This window comes from Girardinichthys multiradiatus, chromosome 22, assembly GCF_021462225.1.
Source record: "Girardinichthys multiradiatus isolate DD_20200921_A chromosome 22, DD_fGirMul_XY1, whole genome shotgun sequence".
Taxonomy (NCBI): Eukaryota; Metazoa; Chordata; class Actinopteri; order Cyprinodontiformes; family Goodeidae; genus Girardinichthys; species Girardinichthys multiradiatus.
The window spans coordinates 9,944,216-9,966,303 of record NC_061814.1 but is presented as its reverse complement, the minus strand read 5'-3'; the positions used below and the strand labels follow the sequence as shown (position 1 = coordinate 9,966,303).

The window sequence follows — 22,088 nt, the reverse complement described above, 5'->3', positions numbered from 1 at the left end:
GCTGATGGCTGTGGGCAGGAAGGATCTCCTGTAGCGCTCCGTCTTACAGCAGATCTGAAGAAGCCTCTGACTGAAGACACTCTGTTGTTGTAGGACAGTCTCATGAAGAGGATGCTCAGGGTTCTCCATAATGTTCTTCATTTTATGAAGAATCCTTCTTTGCACAATGATCTCCAGAGGTTCCAGAGGAGTCCCCAGAACAGAGCCAGCCTTCTTTATCAGCTTGTTGAGCTTTTTTAAGCCTGGTTCTGAGGCTGCTACCCCAGAGATCACACTCTCCATAACAGACTTATAGAAGATATGCAGCATCTTGCTGCAAACACAGAAAGACCTAAGCTTCCTCAGAAAGTACAGTCTGCTCTGTCCCTTCTTGTAGATGGCTTCACAGTTGCATCTCCACTCCAGTCTGTTGTCCAGGTGAACACCGAGATATTTATACTTGGCCACCACCTCCACTTCTTCTCCCATGATGGAAATTGTGTCTGGCCTATTCTTGCTTCTCTTAAAACCTACAATCATCTCCTTTGTTGAGGAGGATCATAGTGGGGATTTCAGTAGCAGCTAGGAATATTCTTAATCACTGGAAAATTTGAAAAAGTCCACAGGCAAAATAATCAACATGATGATGGTTAAAATGTCTTCCAATGAATCTATGCTGTTTAAATTAGACAGCAGGAAAAGTGCTACTGCACCAATTTCAGAGTCTTTTTTGGTCCTATATTCCTTAAACAACCAATCAGCAGGGTGATACTGGATGTCTCCTACACTGGGTCTTCCCTTTAACGAATTTGGAGTCTTAATGGTTACTTCAGGTCTCATAATTTCTTTTTCATGCGTGTGCTTTAATACGTAGACTTTTTTGATTCCTTTTGCTGGTCTTTTTTTCTTTGTGATTTGTCTTTCTTTCTGATTGTAATATTTAACTATGATTGTACTGTTATTTTGTCATGTATCAAGAAAAAAACACAATAAAAACTTTGTACTAGATTCACTGTTGTGTCTGGCATCGCTTGATGAACCTAACTCAGCCAAGCTTCAGTTATTGGTCAGACGGCCTTACATTTGGCTATCTGAAGCGAATATTTTGGTATACAGCTGGGTTCATGGTTGACAGAATGACTGCAAGATGGCCCTGTGGCAGCAAAACAAGCCCAGTTCATGATCCACACTCCCATGCTTAAAAGTTGATAAGGGGTGTTTATGCTGATATGCTGTGTGATTCTCTGAACATAACAATGTGTCACTGGTCTCATCCATTCAGAAGTCATTTTTCCAGAAGTCTTGTGCTTCTTCAGATGTAGCTTTACATATCTAACTCAGGCTATGATATTCTTTTTACAACAGAGAGGTTTTCTTTGGGCAATGCTTCCAAATAAGCCATGCTTTTTAAGTATTTTTCTAATTGTCCTGTCATGAATCTTTAACATTTGACATGCTAACTGAGACACATAGATGAAGCTTTTGAGATTTAAAAATGCATCTGAGGAATACACAGTCTGACCTTGGAGTCAGACAGCTTTTTTGACAATTTGGCATTGTTTTAAGAGTGACTTGTAATCCATGCCAGCAAACTGCAGAAACCCTGCTTTTATAGTGAAGGTCTCACCTACTTATCATTAGTCAATTAATTGTATTTTAATAGCAGGCTCTTGCAAATGTTTATATAAGTAATAAGTTCGATAATTATTGTGTCATTCTGGATTCAAACAAAAACATTTAGTTTTATAAAGTAGTTTCTACTTTAGTAGTTAATTTCTTACTTTTGTCTTCAATCATTCCTGTGACCTTCTGTCTGCATCTCTGTGGAATGAGTGCTATGATGTCCCAAATAACTGTTTGGTATTTATGTGAGATTTCTGCGCAACCTGTAACCTCCTATAGCATAATAAAAAACACAAAGGCAACTATTTTGTTTTTCCCTATTTTGCGGTCTTGTCCCTGAATGACTTCTGACTTTTGCCTCGGCAGCACCTAATATAACAATAACCTTGATTTACTCTTTTAACAAGGATATTAACAAACATCTGAATTCTAACTGGGGTAAAAGTTAGGAAACTCTACAACTAACAACCAGTCTTAGAACATTTAGTTGAAATAACTTCAGTGAGAAACTTCTTGCAGCCATCTACCAGTCTCTGACATCAGTCTCAGGAAGATTTGGCCTGCTCCTCGCTTCCTAGCATCATGTTTAAGGGGTTTCTTGCATCCACAGTTCCGCTTCAGCTTTACTTTTTACAGGTGGTCTCACATTTTCCTCAAGCACCCCCTGATACATGACATGAGAATTCATGGTGGACTCTATGATGCACAAAAGCCTTCCCAAACCATGACACTTTCATCACAATGCTTCACAGTTACTACAGCAGGGAGAACAAGTATTTAATACACTGCTGATTTTGCAGGTTTTCCCACTTGCAAAGCATGGAGAAATCTTACATTTTTATCATAGGTACTCTTCAACTGTTAGTGACAGAATCTAAAACAAAAATCCAGAAAATCACATTTTGTGATTTTTAAGTGATTAATTAACATTTAATTGTATGACATAAGTATTATGCCACCACACACTGCAGCGCCAAGTAATACCGCCAAGTATTATCATAAAAGATTTTTACATGCTTTGCAAGTGGGAAAACCTGCAAAACCTGCAGTGTTTCAAATACTTGTTCTCTCCACCGTATGAGGTTTATTTCCTGCAATGGTGTATTTGGTTTATGCTAAACATGTCCTCTGTTCTGGTGTCCAAATTATTCAGTGTTAGACTCATTTGTGCAAAGACCATTATTCCAGAAGCCCTGGTCTTTTTCTACGTTATCTTTGGCAAAATGTACACGGCCTTCATTTGCTTTGTCTGTCAGAGGGCAAAGGTTTCCTCCTTGGAAGTTAAGCTTTGTATTTGTACTGCTTTCAGGATATATTAGTTTTGATGGGCAAATGTAGGCATGTTGGCAGCTGTAGGTTTTAGGTTGTTGTCACTACATTGGAATGGCTGATTCCAAATTCTTTAAATCCGTTACTTCACTGCATACTTCACTGTATTTTCAAATACAAGCTTCCTACCTGTTGGATGGGTGCAAAAACTTGTTATCACTCATGTAAAAACTTTGTGTTGCAAGGCACCTGCACTATGCCTTCCTCCCTGTGTGTGTGAGATCATTGTTATCTCTGTGTGAACCAGCCTCCTTTCTGTCTCACACACACACACCCTGTCTGAACTGTCTGTTGAATTGTGTATATAAATAAAGAGATAGGGTGTCAAAACTTTGTAGTTTCACTGCAAAGTGGGCTACCCTTGCTGCAAGTAACTCTGACTGTATCGTTCTTACCTCTGAGTTGACTAAATAATACCTAACATTTATTGGTCCTTCGAAGCCGGATTAATTCAATAACCTTATTTCTCTTTGCTTTAACAGTGACTCTGGGATCCGTGGGGGAAGCCTGAGGTCGAGCGAAGCACCGCTGCACAGCCTCCATTAGCCGGAGTGGCTGAAAGTCCCGGTGTGTGTGAATTCGCACCTGGCCAGTGGGTTATCGCCTTCCTCGGCGCGGGGTGACTCTCACAGGGTCCAGAGAGTCACCAAGAAGTCAACTCCGAGGTGAGACAGTTTTAAAATACAGTTCATAGGAAAAGTACTTAACAGTCGTTGGTAGTGCGTCGCCGGTAAGGACGCTGCATTGGGATGGTTTTATTCCACCGTGAAAGGAATAGTGACAAATTTGGTACAATCCCGCCGTGAAGGGGATTAAATAAAACGACTGAGGATTATTCTCCTGAGAGGGAATAGAATAAGCGCTATAAAAGTAAAAAGAACGGAGTAAATTGAGCTCATAAAATAACACCAAGTTAACTTAGAAAAATTACAAGGTACCTGAAACTAACTGTGTGACTGTGTTGTGTGTGTATGGAGGACTAAGCATTTTAATAGAATCATAGCAGGATTCTGCTAGTCCTGTGTTTTCTTTTGCCCAGATTAAAACTACGTACTGGTGACTTTGGAGATTCAGGTCGGATTTCATTCCAGAAAATTAACACCGCTGCGAATTAGTCGCAGTAGAAGGGCGTGTTAATGTCCTCTCCTTAAAGTCTCATGCCAGTGACCTTTTATCTGGGACATTTATACTACAATTAGACTAACATAAAACATAATGGGGAAGAAACAAAGTAAACTAATTGACTTAGAAGGGGAGGTAAAGTTTATGGAGAACTACGTAAAAGGAGCAGGTATGATCTGTCATAGATAAAAAATAAAAAACATGGGTTTTTGGGCAAATTAGATACAAAGGATGTCTTAAACTTAAAAGGGGATCTAAAATTAGAAATAATGAAAACTAAAAAGAGAAAAATAACAAAGAACAATGGGGAAAGAACAGAGAAAAATCTCTGATTTAACAGAAATATGTACACGATGGCATAAAAATACGGATTTTCAGGTAACTTAATTATCACTGAAATCCTAAAACTACACGGGGATCTTAAACTGGAGATTATGCATTCAAAAGATTAACGGATTGAGGAGATCCTCAAAGTACTCCTTCCACCGCCCGATAATGTCCTCAGTCGAGGTCAGCAGTCTCCCGCCCCCACTATAAACAGTGTTGGCAAAGCACTGCTTCCCCCTCCTGAGGCGCCGGACGGTTTGCCAGAACCGCTTTGAGGCCAACCAGTAGTCCTTCTCCATGGCCTCACCGAACTCTTCCCAGGCCCGAGTTTTTGCCTCTGCCACAGCCCGGGCCGCAGCACGCTTGGCCTCACGGTACCCGTCAGCCGCCTCAGGAGTCCCACAAGCCAACCACAGCCGATAGGACTCCTTCTTCAGCTTAACAGCATCCCTTACTGCCGGTGTCCACCACCGGGTTCTGGGATTGCCGCCACGACAGGCACCGCGGACCTTACGGCCGCAGCTATGGGCAGCAGCATCGACAATAGATGCAGAGAACATGGTCCACTCGGACTCTATGTCTCCAACATCCCCCGGGATCTGGTCGAAGTTCTCCCGGAGGTGGGAGTTGAATACATCCCTGGCCGAGGGCTTCGCCAGGAGTTCCCAGCAGACCCTCACTATGCGCTTGGGCCTGCCGAGTCTGTCCGGTTTTCTCCTCCTCCAGCGGATCCAACTCACCACCAGGTGATGATCAGTGGACAGCTCAGCCCCTCTCTTCACCCGAGTGTCCAAAACATGCGGCCGAAGGTCTGATGATACGACAACAAAGTCGATCATCAACCTCCTGCCTAGGGTGTCCTGGTGCCAAGTGCACTGATGGACACCCTTATGTTTGAACATGGTGTTCGTTATGGACAATCCGTGACTAGCACAGAAGTCCAATAACAAAACACCGCTCGGATTCAGATCGGGGAGGCCATTCCTCCCGATCACGCCTCTCCAGGTGTCACTGTCGTTCCCCACGTGGGCGTTGAAGTCCCCCAGCAGAATAATGGAGTCCCCGGGAGGGGCACTATCCAGCACCCCCGACAGGGACGCCAAGAAGGCAGGGTACTCTGCACTACCACTCGGCCCGTAGGCTGAAATGATAGTCAGAGACCTCTCCCCAACCCGAAGGCGCAGGGATACAACCCTCTCATCCACTGGGGTAAACCCCAACACGAGACGGCTGAGCTGGGGGGCAACAAGCAAACCCACACCAGCCCGCCGCCTCTCCCCGTGGGCCACTCCAGAGTAGAAGAGAGTCCAACCCCTCTCAAGGAGATGGGTTCCAGAGCCCACGCTGTGCGTGGAGGCGAGCCCGACTATTTCTAGTCGATATCTCTCGACCTCCCGCACAAGCTCAGGCTCCTTCCCCCCCAGCGAGGTGACATTCCACGTCCCTAGAGCCAGCCTAAGCATCCGGGGATCGGGCCGTTGAGGTCTCCACCTTCGTCCGCCACCCAATCCTCTTTGCACCGGTCCCTCACGGTTCCCCCTGCAGCTGGTGGGCCCACTGGGGGATGGCCTCGCGTCTCTCGTTCGGGCTTGGCCCGGCCGGGTCCCGCGAGGAGCAACCCGGCCACCAGGCGCTCTCCGACGAGTCCCGACCCCAGGCCTGGCTCCAGGGTGGGACCCCGGCTCCACCGTACCGGGCGACGTCACGTGCCTCGATATTGTGTTCTTCATGAGGGGTTCTTGAACCATTCTTTGTCTGACCCATCATCTAGAACCTGTTTGCCATGGGAGACCCTACCAGGGGCATTTGGGCCCCAGACAACATAGCCTCTAGGATCATTTGAGCACTCAAACCCCTCCACCACGTTAAGGTGACGGTTCACCACGCATTCCGTGGTGGAAACAGAGGCTGGGGACTCGGGGTTGGATTCTTTCATCACCCAGGCTGAAGTCACCGAGGTGGTTAAAAAGCTCCGCGGTGGCAAGGCTTCGGGGGTGGATGAGATCTGCCCTGAGTACCTCAAGTGTCTGGATGTTGTAGGGCTGTCATGGTTGACACGCCTCTTCAACATTGCGTGGCGGTCGGGGACAGTGCCTCTGGACTGGCAGACTGGGGTGGTGGTCCCCCTTTATAAGAAGGGGGACCGGAGGGTGTGTTCCAACTACAGGGGGATCACACTCCTCAGCCTCCCTGGTAAGGCCTACGCCTGGGTATTGGAGAGGAGAGTCCGACCGATAGTCGAACCTCGGCTTCAGGAGGAACAGTGTGGTTTTCGTCCCAGCCGTGGAACACTGAACCAGCTCTATACCCTCTACAGGGTGCTCGAGGGTTCATGGGAGTTTGCCCAACCGGTTCACATGTGTTTTGTGGACCTGGAGAAGGCATTCGACTGTGTCCCTCGTGATGCCCTGTGGGGGGTGCTCCAGGAGTATGGAATCGGGGACCCTTTATTAGGGGCCATCCAGTCCCTGTACGAGCGGAGTAGGAGTTTGGTCCGCATTGCCGGCACTAAGTCGGACCTGTTCCCAGTGCATGTTGGACTCCGGCAGGGCTGCCCTTTGTCGCCGGTCCTGTTCATAACTTTTATGGACAGGATTTCTAGACGCAGCCAAGGGCCGGAGGGGGTCTGGTTTGGGGACCAGTGGATTTCGTCTCTTCTTTTTGCGGATGACGTGGTCCTGCTGGCCCCCTCTAGCCAAGACCTACAGCATGCGCTGTGGCGGTTCGCAGCCGAGTGTGAAGCGGCTGGGATGGGGATCAGCTCCTCCAAGTCCGAGGCCATGGTACTCGACCGGAAAAGGGTGGCTTGTCCTCTTCAGGTTGGAGGGGAGTTCCTGCCTCAAGTGGAGGAGTTTAAGTATCTCGGGGTCTTGTTCACGAGTGAGGGAAGAATGGAGCGGGAGATCGACAGACGGATCGGTGCAGCTGCCACAGTAATGGGGGCGCTGTGCCGGTCCATTGTGGTGAAGAGAGAGCTGAGCCGAAAAGCAAAGCTCTCAATTTACTGGTCGGTCTACGTTCCTACCCTCACCTATGGCCATGAACTTTGGGTCATGACCGAAAGAACGAGATCACGGATACAAGCGGCTGAAATGAGCTTCCTCCGTAGGGTGGCCGGGCACTCCCTTAGAGATAGGGTGAGGAGCTCGGCCATCCGGGAGGAGCTCGGAGTAGAGCCGCTGCTCCTCCACATTGAGAGGAGCCAGTTGAGGTGGCTCGGGCATCTATACCGGATGCCTCCTGGACGCCTTCCTCGGGAGGTGTTCCAGGCACGTCCCACCGGGAGGAGGCCCAGGGGACGGCCCAGGACACGCTGGAGGGACTATGTCTCTCGGCTGGCCTGGGAACGCCTTGGGCTCCCCCTGGAGGAGCTGGGAGGTGTCTGGAGAGAGGGACATCTGGGCGTCTCTGCTGAGTCTGCTGCCCCCGCGACCCGGTCCTGGATAAGCGGAAGACGACGAACGAACGAAGATTCAAGAGACAATAAAAAACCTTGCCAGATTATAATTTCAAAGGGGACTTTTCAGTCCCTGAGTGCTCACAGTTGATAAACAGATTAAAACAAAAAGTTTCATTAAAAAAACAACAATAAGAGCAGCTTTTAACTGACATAGCCATAATACTGAGGCCTTAAGAAAAGCACAGGAAAAAACTTTCAGCTTAACTGAAAACAAATAAAGGGGGGCGGAGCGCCACCCATCCCAGTTTAGAATACCAAGGTAGCCCCAAATTATAAAGACTAAGAGGTGGTTTTAGAGGACGTGGTAAAATAAGTTAAAATAGGAGGTGACAATGTGGACAACATGGAAACTGTCCAACTGGACAACCCAGTGAACAATGACTAGAGAAGAGAGAACAGAATGTTGTTAAAGAAGTAATCTGAGAGTAAAAGATTTTGTAGGCAAGCATTAGTGAGAAACAGGTGCTTTAAAAATCATTCTATGGTGTTATACTACCAACAATATCATGATAAAATGCAAAAGATTCATTTTACAGGGAAATAATTCCATATTTGGCTCAGATTGTGTGCATTCTAGATTTTTCCTCTTTGAGAGAAGTTAAATTTCAGCTCTGTGAAACGACCTTGACAAAGAGATGCAGCTGCCTGAAAACAAAGATAAAACTTCTGCAAACAGCAGAAGCCTGTCTCTGTTGAAAGGTCTGAAAAAAATTGTAACTCTACCCTGCATGTGTCAAACTCAAGGTCCGCGGGCCAAAACCGGACCTCAGGAGTTTAGTGATTCTCTAGAAGTAGAGCCTTTTAATATGGTGATTGTGTGCTTGAATGTTATTTTGTCAATCAATAAGCAGTTTTGTCTACATTCTGCCACAATTTGCCTTTTGAAAATGTTTTGAATCTTGCTCTTTATGTATAAAAAAAAAAAAAGAAAAGAAAAATTGGCTAAAGTCTGCAGACACAAAATGAACCTGGATTGAAGCTCTAACTAAATTTATTTAATCTGAGATCCTCTCCAAATGCAACAGTATATGTCAGTCTACATGAGATACTAACAACTTCACCTACTGGTATAATATAAAGATCTGAGTGAATATGTGAAACAAACAATGATGAAAGTTTTTCAACAGGTGATGCTCATCCAGGAGGAAGACAGTGTTCCTAGGAAATGCAGCTCATTCATTAACAATCAATTTTTCTCCTATAGGTGGAAGTTTTGCTGACTAATCATAGGCTGGATTTATGAAACATTATGTGCACAGACCAAATGACCAAGGTTCTGACTGACTTATGAACCTCACTGACCTGACAATGATAACATGACACCCAACAGATAACACCTTTAAAGGTGGACCCACTAAGACCACCTTATTGATTCTTGGTGAATAAAAAAAAAGAATTGAAGCATTCAAAACAGACCTTGTGGAAACAAAAGGGGTTATGAGGAAACAATGTGCATTTTAAGAATAATAGAAGTCAAATTATGCTCAGATTTTTGCAAATAAAAATTACTCTGACAGAGAAATAAGTAAGTAGTGTGTGAATGTGTGTGAATGGGAATGACTGATTTCATTGTAATGCATCTTTGAGGGACCTTAAAAGCGCTAATAAAGGTCTGATGTTCTGATGATCTTTGCCAAATTTATATCTTAATAAGGTTTCCAGAATCTTTTTCGAAAAATCATATAAAGATGGCAAAGGTTCTACCTGTATTGAAAATACTGATAACCATAAGAAAGTTCATAGACCCGTCTTCAATTTTTCATCATTCTTTTACAAACAGGTTATTTAAACTTTCATGTGGCCAAATGTCTGTGTTTGACTTTCTGTTTTTGTGAAATAAATGTCTGTTTCATGTTATGTAAAAATTAGAGTCCTCAACATTACCATAATAATATTAGGTCAGTTCTCTATGGTAAAACAAAAAGATTTTAACAGATGTTTAGACTTTTTCCAGTCAGGTTCAAAATGATTGAATTAGAATCAAACTTAACATAAGATGAAATGAACCTTAACCGAATTACTGGACTGGACTGAAATAGAGAAAAACTGAGTTAATTGAAACAAACTTTAGTTACTTGAATTAAATACAAAGCTGACTGAAACTGTATGTTGTATCTATAAAACTGGGTAAGATAAACTAAGATTATAAGATATAATATGCCCTTCATTTTTTGTGTTCATCAGTGAGTGAGTTTTTATTTTTTATTTTTAATAAGAACTAAACCAAGCATTATTTATAATAATAGCAACTACCAAAAATATTGATCTCATTTTTAAATGTAATAAGGACTTACTTTATAAAATATGATAAAAAAGAATAATAAGAATTTGGAAAAACAGAGGCTTTAAACCTCTGCAGGAACAGCACTGACACTGTCAAAGGTAGATCCTAATACAGGAATCTGGAAGCTCACTCTGGCGTGGACAGTCAAAGTCCATCAAAGGATACATTTAGATGAGGCAGAGGGACAAATACAGGGCTTAGCTGAGAGCAAAGAGAGCAACATGCATCCTGCCCTAGCTGCTGTCCCACCTGAACTGTGGTCCCAATCATCAACTGATGTAGGACTTATAAAGGGGTTCCCACCATACAAGGTTAAACTAATATCTGAAAAAAGGCCATTAGTCCGCCAATACCCCTTCAAGCCAGAAGCTGAAGAAGGTACTAAGCCAGTAATACAAGATATGTTGAAGTCAGGAATATTAAGAGAAGCACCTGACGCTACATGCAAGGCATATCACACTGACATCGCTATTATTATCACAGCCAAACATAACTCTAAAAAGATGTGCCCTTTAAATCCAAGTACTCTAATACCTACTGCAGAAGAGGGAAAACCACATTCTTATAAAGCAAAAGTTGAAGAAGACACCAAACCCAGACAAGACATTTCTCAAACCCTTATACCAGATTCATGTGTTGTGTTTGTAGATGGCTCAGCATCTAAAGATGAATATGGAAAGAATAGAGTTGGTTATGCAGTAACAACCATCGATAGGATAGTAGAAGCTAAATCTCTACCCAATACATGCTCAGCCCAAACAGCAGAATTATATGCTGTAGTAAGAGCATGCGAATTACATGAGGGACAAATACTTACTATATACACAGACAGCCAATACGTTTTCGGATCAGTACATCACCATGTTAAGATTTGGCAAAATAGAAGTTTTAAAACATCATCAGGGACAGAACTAACTCATTTCAACCTATTAAAGAGAAAATGTCAGATCTGCTATTTATAGACACAGATGTGCTGAAAGACGCCCAACAGTCAGCACCCAAGACAGAAATAAAGGCCTGGCTAAAGAGAGGAGCACAGAAAAAAGATGACATCTATCAGATAGAAGATAAACCAATCCTCCCCAAAAAATTTATACAACACAGCGGCTACAGTGACACATTGGGAAGACCCACGTGTCAAGGGGGGAATATGTCACATCTGGTAAAGCATTAATGCTACACTATAAATTTTTCTGACTATGCAAATCATTTTTGCAGATCATGCATAAGTTGTTGCAAACACGGGGGAAGAAATATTGCCTAGTTGCAATAGATGAACCTAGTGACACATTTCATCCCCACATATGGTATCCCACAGATTATAAGGTCAGATAATGGAACTGATTTTGTAAATAAATTAATAGAACTAAGTTCTAATGCATTAGGGTTTCAGTTAAAGATTAAGGAAAACAATGGAAGAAACATGGAGGCCATGGCCCGAATGCCTATCCCTGGTTAATTATGGATGAGAATAACTCCAAATCAAACTGGTCTTACTCCATTTGCCACCTACTGTACATCATTGTATAACTCCACCCACTGTGTTCTGAGCCTGAGATCACGTGGCACCAAGTTGCTGATGTGAATTTGTATTCTCAAAGAAATAGTACATGGCAGACCGTTTTCTCTGCCTTCTGACATGAATGAAATAGAGAAAGCACAACAGGAAACTTCATTAGCTGAGTGGATGAATAAAATGTTGCAGACAAAAGAAGAACAAATGTCCAGTGGTCTGCCGATAATCTCTGCTCCTATCCCACAGAATGACCTGAGGCCTGGAGACCTGGTCCTGATTAAGACACTCCACCGGAAGGATTGGAGCACTCCTCGGTGAAAAGGGCCATTTCAAGTACTCCTGACAACGCCCACAGCTCTGAAAATAGCAGAGAGGCCTTCCTGGATCCATAAAAGCCACTGTAAGCCAGTTTTGCCGTTACAGGAGCCAGATCAACCGACGGGGTAGCAGAGGAAGTCCGGGTTCAAAGGAGTTGGAGGACCCATATGGCCCAGCGTCTCAAACCGGTGAAGAAAACAGCTGATCTGCGCCCAATTATAAAATGGCTTTCTGTAACATGTGGACAGGACTGATAAGCCTGAGCTTAATTCTGGTAGTAGGACTCTTTCTCTATCTAAAGCAGGATCCACAGGAGGTGATACCGAACCAGAAGAGATGGACATCAGACGGGACCCATCTCAGACCACTGACGGAAGGACATGACACACACCCATTTCTGCAAAATTACTGGTACCGTTATGTGTATGACACAGCTAAAACTCAAAATAAAACTGATTGTTTTGTGTGTTCTATAATGCCCGTGCATTCCCAAGGCCCCACCATATATGTCAAAGCTATGAACCTCACCGAGACAAGTTGCGCCATATCAATGGGCCTGATAGGATATACAAATAAAAAGTTCTTTCTTATGCCAGACCAATCTTTCAGTAACCAGAGATTAAATTATAGTTGTGACCCAGAAAACTGCACTTGCGACAGAAAACAATGGCAACCTCTCAACATTACAGGGAAATCAGAACCATTCAAAGCATATGTAACAGACCCCGGAAACCATCGACACTGCATAAGACAAAATATTACAGGGAATCATACTCATTTTGTAGGGAATACTACGAAATGTAACTACTTCTACACTTACAGGAATAATCCCGGAAACGGCACATACTGGATAGAAGGGGTGGCATGGTTATGTGGTAATAACGCTTATAATCTACTTCCACCCAGTTGGTATGGTGTATGTGCCCCAGTTTTCACATCAGACCACACTGTGGTACTTAGTAAGCAGACTATAGTTATACCACATAGGAGATCAAAAAGGGAAATAGATGTTAAACCACATGACCCCATTTGGGGAACAAATGTCCCAGATGAATTTAAACTTTGGTCTAAAGATGATAAAACATTATTATCTCTCTTACCCTGGTTAGGTGTGGGCAAATTAATGCTGCGCGTGGAAACTTTAAGTTATCGATTTGGATTGTTACTAAATAACTCCATAATAGTAGAAGAGGGTCAAAACACAGAAATGAGCGCTATGCGAGCCATGATAATTCAGAACCGCATGGCTTTGGATATTCTAACAGCATCAACGGGGGGCGTTTGTGTTCTATTGAATAACACCTGTTGCACATATATCCCAGATAATTTACACTCTGCAAACATAACGGGAGCATTAAACAACCTACGGAATCTGCAAAATGTCATGACACATGACCACCCAGATCCTAACTCTTCTTGGTTAGATTGGATGCTCACAGGGGGATGGATAAACCTGTTTAAGGTTCTCTTAGTTGCAGTAATAGCATGCATGGGCCTTCTGTGTCTCCTGTCAATATGTATTATCCCATGTTGCAAATGCATGGTACAAAGAATAGTAACTCAGTCACGGTGGCATATGCAACACTGAACCAGGTGGAAATGCACGAAAATGAAGGGGACGATTATGATGACATGTTGTAAATAAATCACATCGAAAGCCTGAGTGTACTCATACATTGTATTTCATAAAATGACCTTACAGCAGAAAATCGAAAGAAGTTGTTGCTTAAGTGAAATGAGAAAAAGTGCAATGATGACATAAACAGGGTAGATTTTTAAATTATTTTATTTTTATGTTTTCAAATATTATTCTTTTATTTTTATGATTTCAAGTATTATTCTTTTATTTTTATGATTTCAAGTATTATTCTTTTATTTTTATGATTTCAAGTATTAATCAACATTTAACTTTTAATGGTTGCCGAGGGCGGCGGGGCCGTATGAGTATTTCCCACAAAATATAATCTGTTTACCGTCCGTGGGTTTCTGCTCATACAGAGTATTTTTTTAAATTCGTTTTTATATTAAATGTTTTTACTTGTGATAAAAGGAGGGACTGTTGGATGGGTGCAAAAACTTGTTATCACTCATGTAAAAACTTTGTGTTGCAAGGCACCTGCACTATGCCTTCCTCCCTGTGTGTGTGAGATCATTGTTATCTCTGTGTGAACCAGCCTCCTTTCTGTCTCACACACACACACCCTGTCTGAACTGTCTGTTGAATTGTGTATATAAATAAAGAGATAGGGTGTCAAAACTTTGTAGTTTCACTGCAAAGTGGGCTACCCTTGCTGCAAGTAACTATGACTGTATCGTTCTTACCTCTGAGTTGACTAAATAATACCCAACACTACTGAAGGCCAAAAACAGTTCTTTCAATCTTACCATGGAGTTCACTAACACTTTACTAGTCAGGACCAGATAAAAGACCAGATGAACTAAATATCTGACATTTAACTGGTATACCTCCTTCAAAATGCTCATGATAATTTGCACCTGAAGGTATGTAATGATGTAATGTTATGCTGTGTAATTTTAGCCATTCTAAGTGGAAATAATGTGGTGGTATTCTAATTTATTCTTTACCAGAAATAGCATCTTTTTTACAATTTAACTGTTTATTTATACTAGTTGTGTCAATTTCTCAGTATTGTTTAAATAGATATTAAAAATCTAAATATGTCAGAAAAACCCCACACCGCTGTTGAGGCCATCCTAATTTTTTCACAATGGTATCTTTTCTTCATTTGATTTTACATACTTATGTTGACAATTGAAATAGTTTCTATATAAAATATAGTTTAAAAAGATACAACCCAAGCGTTGTTAAGAAACAAATAGAACAGTCATTATTTAAAGAAAAACAGATAACAGCTGGTAGCTGAAAACAGCCCTCTCTGGCAGGATTAACTAGCTATTTTTTCAAGTCTATATTTTTATCATTTAAAACTATTTCAAAAAATTTTGGAAAATGAGCACTGCTACTAATAATGTATTGAAGGAGATGTTTCTGGAGGAAACACTGTGCGATGCTGTGATCAGAGTCAGGGATGCAGAGTTTAAAGTTCACAGGCTTGTCCTCTGCGGCCCCAGTGCCTACTTCAGGTAAATTACTTTGTGGCATCTTGAAGTTATTTTCTTGTTTATCAGTTTTTGTGATCCCAGTATAGCTCATTGCAAAATGGTTATGAGGTCTGAAAGGTACTAAATTGTGATTTTGATATCTTTTGAATAAAAAGTGGCCAGAGTAAAAATATAACTCTACCACAAGCCTTGTTTTATACACCCGAAATAGAAAGAACACAGTTCCTCAGAAACATTTAGTCCCTCAAATTGTTCTACTGTAACTGCATTAAGTAGTGATGGTTACAGATCTGCTCCTCTTGAGTTTCTCAAAGAAGTTGTTTCTGATCCATCTTATCATGTAATCATAGAAAGCTTTTCTGTTAAAATCACTGATCTGCCTAGTACTAGGGTACTAAGCTCTCATTTGTTATGATTTTTATTTTTTGCAAGCATACCTAGGACAGGTACCTAGGACAGGTACCTAGGACAGGTACCTAAGACAGGTACAGAAACTGTCTGAGTATTGATGACGGTGTGTCACTGTTTGACACAGCATAAATGTTGCAGGCCAGCATAGGACAGACAGAGAAGCTGAGACATGTGGATGGATACCTTTTGTTTTATTGAAGGCACAGACCTGATATTTTTGCCACAGAACTCAATGAACTCTATTCTGCCTAATTAACTGTATTTATGTTTATGGGTTTTAAAATAGAAAGAAAATTTGTTACAAATTAATTTTTTGAATGAGTGAAAGCTAAAAATTTAATTTATGCTTTATCCTAACAATCTGACATTTGTGAAAATGTCTAACTACAGTTCCTACTTTATTGCTTCTTTATTTTGCAAAGGCACAATCAGAAAAACAAAGTGACACAAAAACAAACTAAAAGAGGCAAAATTCAGATTGGTTTCGTTCCGTTTTTTCTTTAAGTAAAATTAAACATGACCTATTTATTCATCTTTTGAAGGGGGGGGGGAAAGTTAGCTGAAATTTTGTTTCTGTATCCATTCAAATATATTTTATGGTGAGGATACCACACAGTAACTTGCAAAAGTATAAATTCCCTTTCATTAGTGGAATTTTATAGACCAACACAGTGGTGTTGGGCCTGATTGTGGAATGTAAGGAAAATTATACATGGTTTTCAAATTTTTCATAATAAAACATTAAACAGTGCATTTGTATTTACTCTTGTACTACTAAATAAAATCCATTGCAACTATTTGTAAAAGTAACCTAATTAGTGAAGAGTCCTTCTGTGTGTAATTCTATCTTAGTATAAATCCATCTGTCCAACGAAGGCGTCAAAGACCTTTAGTGAAGCAGCAAACAGCATTATGAAGAGCAAGGAACACAGCAGAAGAAGGTCAGGGGTGAAGTTGTGAAGACGTTTAAAGCAGTATTGGGTCATAAGGGCGATTGTGGCTCAGTGGTGAGAGTAGTCGTCTTGCAGTCCGAAAGTAGTGGATTAGATTCCAGTTTCCTCCTGCCACATGTCGATATGCCCCTGGGCAAGGCACCAATTCTCAAGTGTGTGAAGGTGTGAGCATTTGTAAGTGTGACAGGGTGACTGTGGCTCCAGAGTAAAGAGCTTTAAGTGGTTGGTATGACTGGAAAAGCACTTTAAAGGTTCAATCCATTTATTATTTACCATTAACCAAAATCCACAGCTTTGAATATCTCACAGAGCTCTGTTCAATCAGTCGTTTGAAAATGGAAAGAGTATAGCCCAACTGTAAATCTATCAAGACATAGCCGTCCACCTAAAATGGTGAGTCTGCATCACCATTGATCACCATGGTAACTCTGGAGGAGATGGAGAGATCCACAGCTCCATCCAGACTTTGTGGACGAGTTTAAAGAAGGATGCCATTGTTAAAAGAAAGCTATCAGAATTCCTGTTTGCAGTTCACCACACAGAGTGATAGTGGGCTGTCACAAATTTCAATTAGATTTATGTCAGAACTTTAGCTATACAATTCTAACATATTAATATGCTTTGATCCAAACCATTTTATTGTAGTTCTGGCTGTATGTTTAGGGCCACTGTCCTGCTGGAAGGTGGACCTCCACACTAGTCTCCACAGCATTAAGGTGATCCTCCTGGTCAGACCTCAATCAGCCACAAAACACAGATGTTCCATTGTAAAATGTACAGTTTTTCTTGAGAATTTAACACCAAGAAGAGGCTGGTTGTAATTTCAGGGTGGACTTGTGCAAAAAAAATTGAAAATAAAATAGACTAAAATAAAACTCCATCCACCCCTACAAACCCCTAAAAATCGCATACAACATTGAGGCGATTTGCATGTAAAGGTGTGGCTGCTTGGGATGAGCCAAGGATGAATCTGTGTCCATCTGCACCAATTATGGAGAGGCATGTGCACACTCATATTTACATATTTACTAAACAAAAAGAGCACCTTAGGACAGCAGTAGCAACAGTTCTTTCAGGTTTTCCTTTAGGATTACTCTGTTTTTAGCTTTTTGCATTTTCCCATAAAGCCTGACCATCTTTCCTTTTCCTGTTGAAGAAAAGCATTCCCACAACATGATGCTGCCACCACTATGTTTCACCATGGAGATGGTGTGCTCAAGGTGATGTGCAGTGTTGTATTTTTTAGATCAGGCAAGAAGTTAACATTTTGAATAAGCTGACCTGAGCACCGTTTTCCACATAAGTGCTCGTTAGGTGATTAGTGGCAAACTGACAACAGTACTTCTTTTTGCTTTTTCTCAACAATATCTTCCTTCTTGCAACTCTTACATATAGCCTGATTTGCAGAGAGCACAAGTAGTAGTTGTCCCATCAACAGGTTCTCTCACCTTAGCTGTGAGTTACCATGGGTCTCTTGGCTGTTCTCTGATTAATGCTCTTCTTCTCTGCCCTGTCCTGGCAGTTTATGTGATTGCCAATGTCTTAAGAGGTTTGCAGTCGTGCCATGCTCTTTCCATTTTTCACAAAATGGGAAAAAGATTCAAACAGGTAAGGTAAATGCTGTACTCCAATGTTGTAGTGGCTTTACATGTGCTTCTTATACCTCCAAACTTGATCCAACAGAGAGCTCTACCTCAGTGTACAATCAACTGGGAAGCAAGTCCACTTTTTCCCCAACGTGTCACCAAATGTCATGGAGCTCATTCTGGAGTACGCCTACACCTCCTCTGTTGTGGTGACAGAGGACAATGTGGTGGAGCTTTTGGCAGAAGCAGACCGCTTTGCTATCAAGGGCATCATTCAGGCCTGCTGTGACTTCCTGCAGCAGAAACTATGCTCCAAGAACTGCATCAACACCTGGAAGCTAGCAGCCCACTACAAGTTTCTCAACCTCAAGGAAAAGGCCTACCTCTACATCTTGCAACACTTTGAGGAGGTGGTGGAACTCTGTGCGGACTTCCTGCAGCTCTCTGTGGAGCAGCTGGAAGATCTTATTGGGAGGAACGAGCTGAATGTGAGAAAAGAGAGGTTTGTGTTTGAGGCCATCCTCCACTGGGTCAAGTTTGCTCCTGAGGAACGTGAAGGTTCCATGGGGACACTTTTAAATAAAGTAAGTGAATGTTGGGACATTTAAATATTATTGTGCTTCAAGTACACCCTGGGGTGCTGCTATAGCAAATATAAGACTCCACAAACTCCAGATATTAAATTGCCAGTGTCTAATTAAAACTCCTTCTCTGCAATCCTTTCTTCCTGCTTTCATCCAGGTCCGCCTGCTCCTAATGCCACCTGATTACTTGGTTGACACAGTAAGCAAGAAGAACCTGGTTAGGAACAACATACAGTGTGTGAACATGGTAATCAATGCAATGAAGATCCTCCAGGGGTCCAGCCTAGAGAGACCGCTGACCTCCGCCCGTCTGCCCTCTCATGTGCTGCTGGCCATTGGGGGCTTTGAAGACAATCATCCTTCTGACAAAATTGAGCAGTACAATGTGCGAACTGACTGCTGGAAGACAGTTTACCAGAATAAGACACCTTTCCCAGAGTTCAGCGGGTGTGTTTACCTCAAAGGAAACATCTACTGTATTGGAGGGTCTGATGCTGATCACTACTTGAGCAGCGTAATAAGGTTCAACCTCGCCACCCAAACTTGGAAAGAGGTGGGGACGATGCACAAAGCCCGATGCTATGTCAGCGTGGCGGTGCTCAACAACCAAATTTATGCAATGGGAGGGTGCAACAAGTATGATACCTTCAAAACTGCAGAAAGATTTAACCCTGACACCAATCAGTGGACACTGATCGCACCAATGCATGAGCACAGGGCCGATGCTGGCTCTGCAACACTCTATGGCAAAGTAGGTGAAAAAAAAAAAATCAAGGCTTGACCTTTTGTGATTTAGACACCAGAGACCATTCTACTTCTGTCCCCAGTAGACAAAGGGAGACTTTAATTAGATATTTGTGAAAACTAACAACCTTTTATATATATATTTCTTTTCAATTTAAAGTAATCTAGTCCAAGAAGGAAATATTTATATTCTCCCAATCTAAGGTAGTTCACAATAAGGTTCTTATAATAAGGAACGGGAAACTTTTTGTTTTCTATTCTGAGCGTTAATACCACCCCAACAGAAGGATGTTTAGGAAATCTACATATAAAAGGCACCTGAGCTACAGCTTCACCATGCATGAAAGCTTTCAGAATACTTAAAACAAATGCAGATTTTGTCCAGATATTGTTTGAATAATTTAAGAGAAAAACACTCATAGCAGTGACAACCATGCTGTAGCCCAGTGTTAAAATGTGCACTGACTGACCTGACCTGAAACTCACAGTTGCAGAGGTTTCATTAAGGTATCTTTTGGGTGCCTTGTTGCTGAAAAGCGCTATATAAATAAACTTGACTTGACTTTTGGTAAATGTAAGACAGACCTTCACGTTCTTTTTGATCAGCGGTAGTTTTAATCTTGGAACTTTACTATGGAGGCCTCAATTTTTGTTATTGCTGAATGATGAACACTGACCTCTACTGAGGAAACTGAAGGGCTTTAGATGTTGTTTTTGGTTGTTCTGTCATCACCTGGATGAGTCTTAAATGCAGTATTTGGGTAATTGTGTTTGGCTGGACACTCCAAGGAAGGTTTCCCTCAGTTCCACGTTTTCTCCATTTGTGGATAATGGCTCTTACTGTACTACTGGAGTGCCAAAGCCTTAGAAATACATTTGTAACCTTTTTCGAACTGATAGATCACAATGATTTTGTTTTTCGTCTGTTCTTGAATTTCGTCCGATTAGGACCTAATGTCTAACTTTTTGAGATCTTCTAGCTTTCCTCAGGTTCTGTTAAATTATTTTTTGATTCTAAAGCATCTGGCCATACAGTACAGGACCGGGTGTTGTTGTAGCATTGAAAAAGGGGTTTCATGTGATGTGTTCCCACCCTTAGCAGCAATCTCTTTTGACACAGCTTTCAACATGTTTTAGGAGTATGTTTATGGAAATCTTTTGTCATTCTTCCAGAAACACAGTTGTAAGATCACTTCGTCTGGCAACCGCCAAACCCAGACTTGTCAATCAAATCTCCAGACAGAGAAGCATGATTAGTCAAAAAACATGTCTTCACTGCCCAAGAATCTCGTGGCGATGTGCATACACAACAGAATCTGATAATTTCATTGCACTTGGTGATGTAAAGCTAGGATGCAGCTGATCAACCATGGAACACCATTCCATAAAGATCTGTACACACTGTTCTTGAGCTAATCCGGACACTTAAAGCTTTGATGTTCTGCAGCTTTCAGTTCAGCAGAAAGTTTGCGACCTCCAAACACTCTGCCCCAGCATTCACCAATCTGTGGCCCACACTTCTTGGCTGAGTTACTAACATTCCCAATCACTTCCACTTTGTTATAATGCCACCAACAATTGACTGTTGAATGTTTAGTAGTGAGGAAACTTTACCACTGGACTTATGGCACAGAGGGAATCCTATCACGGTACCAAGCTAGAATTCACCGAGCTCCTAAAAGCGATTTATTCTTTCACAATTGTTTGTAGAAGCAATCTCGATACTCAGATGGATTTTATCCATCTGAGGTCCTGGCAGTGATTGGAGTTATTTGGAAGGATGAGTCAATACAAATGTAGTCTATGTTTCCTCTGGCCTTGGGAACACCTAACTTTGTGCTTCTACCTCTGTTGTAAATAGAATACAGCCAAAGTATCAGTACTTCTGACATGACTGTTCATAATTAGATTAAAGAAATTCCTAGCGTGGGTATCGTCAAGAATCATTCCCCTTCTCCCTCATCCATTCTCAGGTGTACGTTTGCGGTGGATTTTTAATGGATGACCCGTTATCTTCTTGCGAGTGCTACAACCCCGACACCAACCAGTGGACGCTTATCCCACACATGGAAACCGCTCGGACTGCAGCGGGTGTCATCGCCTACAATGATCAGCTCTACGTGGTAAAGGAGAGTTAAATATACTTGTTCATGGTTTAAACTTGGCTATAATCCTTCTAAGTCCAAATTCTCTGTTGTCTTCCTTCCAGCTTGGTGGCTATGATGGTAGAAGACACGTATCCGAGGTTGCTGCTTATGACCCCTTGTTCAAATTTTGGCGCACATTGACTCCCATGATTCACCCCCGCAGCAACTTTGGGATTGTGTTGTTGGAGGACCAGCTGTATGTGGTGGGAGGCTTCAAAGATGATAATGATCAGTTGTGCTCTAAAGTGGAGCGCTATGACAAAAAAACCAAGATATGGCAAGTTGTCCGGGACCTGGGGGCTCCCCGCGGTGCCATCAACTGCTGCGTAGTGGAGCGAATCCCCCACATTGTCGCCTTCCTGTCCTAAACACCAACTTAGACAATAAATATTTTCATAAAGCTTGATTGCACATCAAGGCTATGTTCTTACTAACCAGCAAAATGAGAAGAAAACTAAAAGAAAATTACATTTATCGCTAATTTAATCTCAGTATAATTCCGGCTGTACTTTGAAGGCCTCGGAGGTTTGTTTGAGAACATTAGTGAACAAACAGCATCATGAATATCAAAGAAAATGAGAAAAGGCAGGAAATAAGTTGTAGAGAATATTAAAATAGTAT

At 42.1% G+C, this 22,088-nt stretch overlaps 1 protein-coding gene across 2 annotated transcripts; it reads left to right on the top strand.

Annotated features, from left to right (window-relative positions):
- The first annotated feature begins 14,822 nt into the window (after positions 1-14,822).
- Positions 14,823-21,871, top strand: LOC124859367 (kelch-like protein 10). Of its 2 annotated transcripts, XM_047352121.1 has the most exons (6): positions 15,015-15,063; positions 17,929-18,014; positions 18,090-18,576; positions 18,734-19,327; positions 21,294-21,443; positions 21,530-21,871. In XM_047352121.1, exons 2-6 carry the CDS (start codon positions 17,971-17,973, stop codon positions 21,833-21,835), a joined length of 1,581 nt encoding a protein of 526 aa, XP_047208077.1. In that variant the 5' UTR covers positions 15,015-15,063; positions 17,929-17,970; the 3' UTR covers positions 21,836-21,871. The 2 variants fall into 2 exon arrangements, with proteins under 2 accessions (XP_047208075.1, XP_047208077.1); XM_047352119.1 differs by lacking the exon at positions 17,929-18,014 and having other exon boundaries at positions 14,823-15,063.
- Positions 21,872-22,088: the final 217 nt, after the last annotated feature.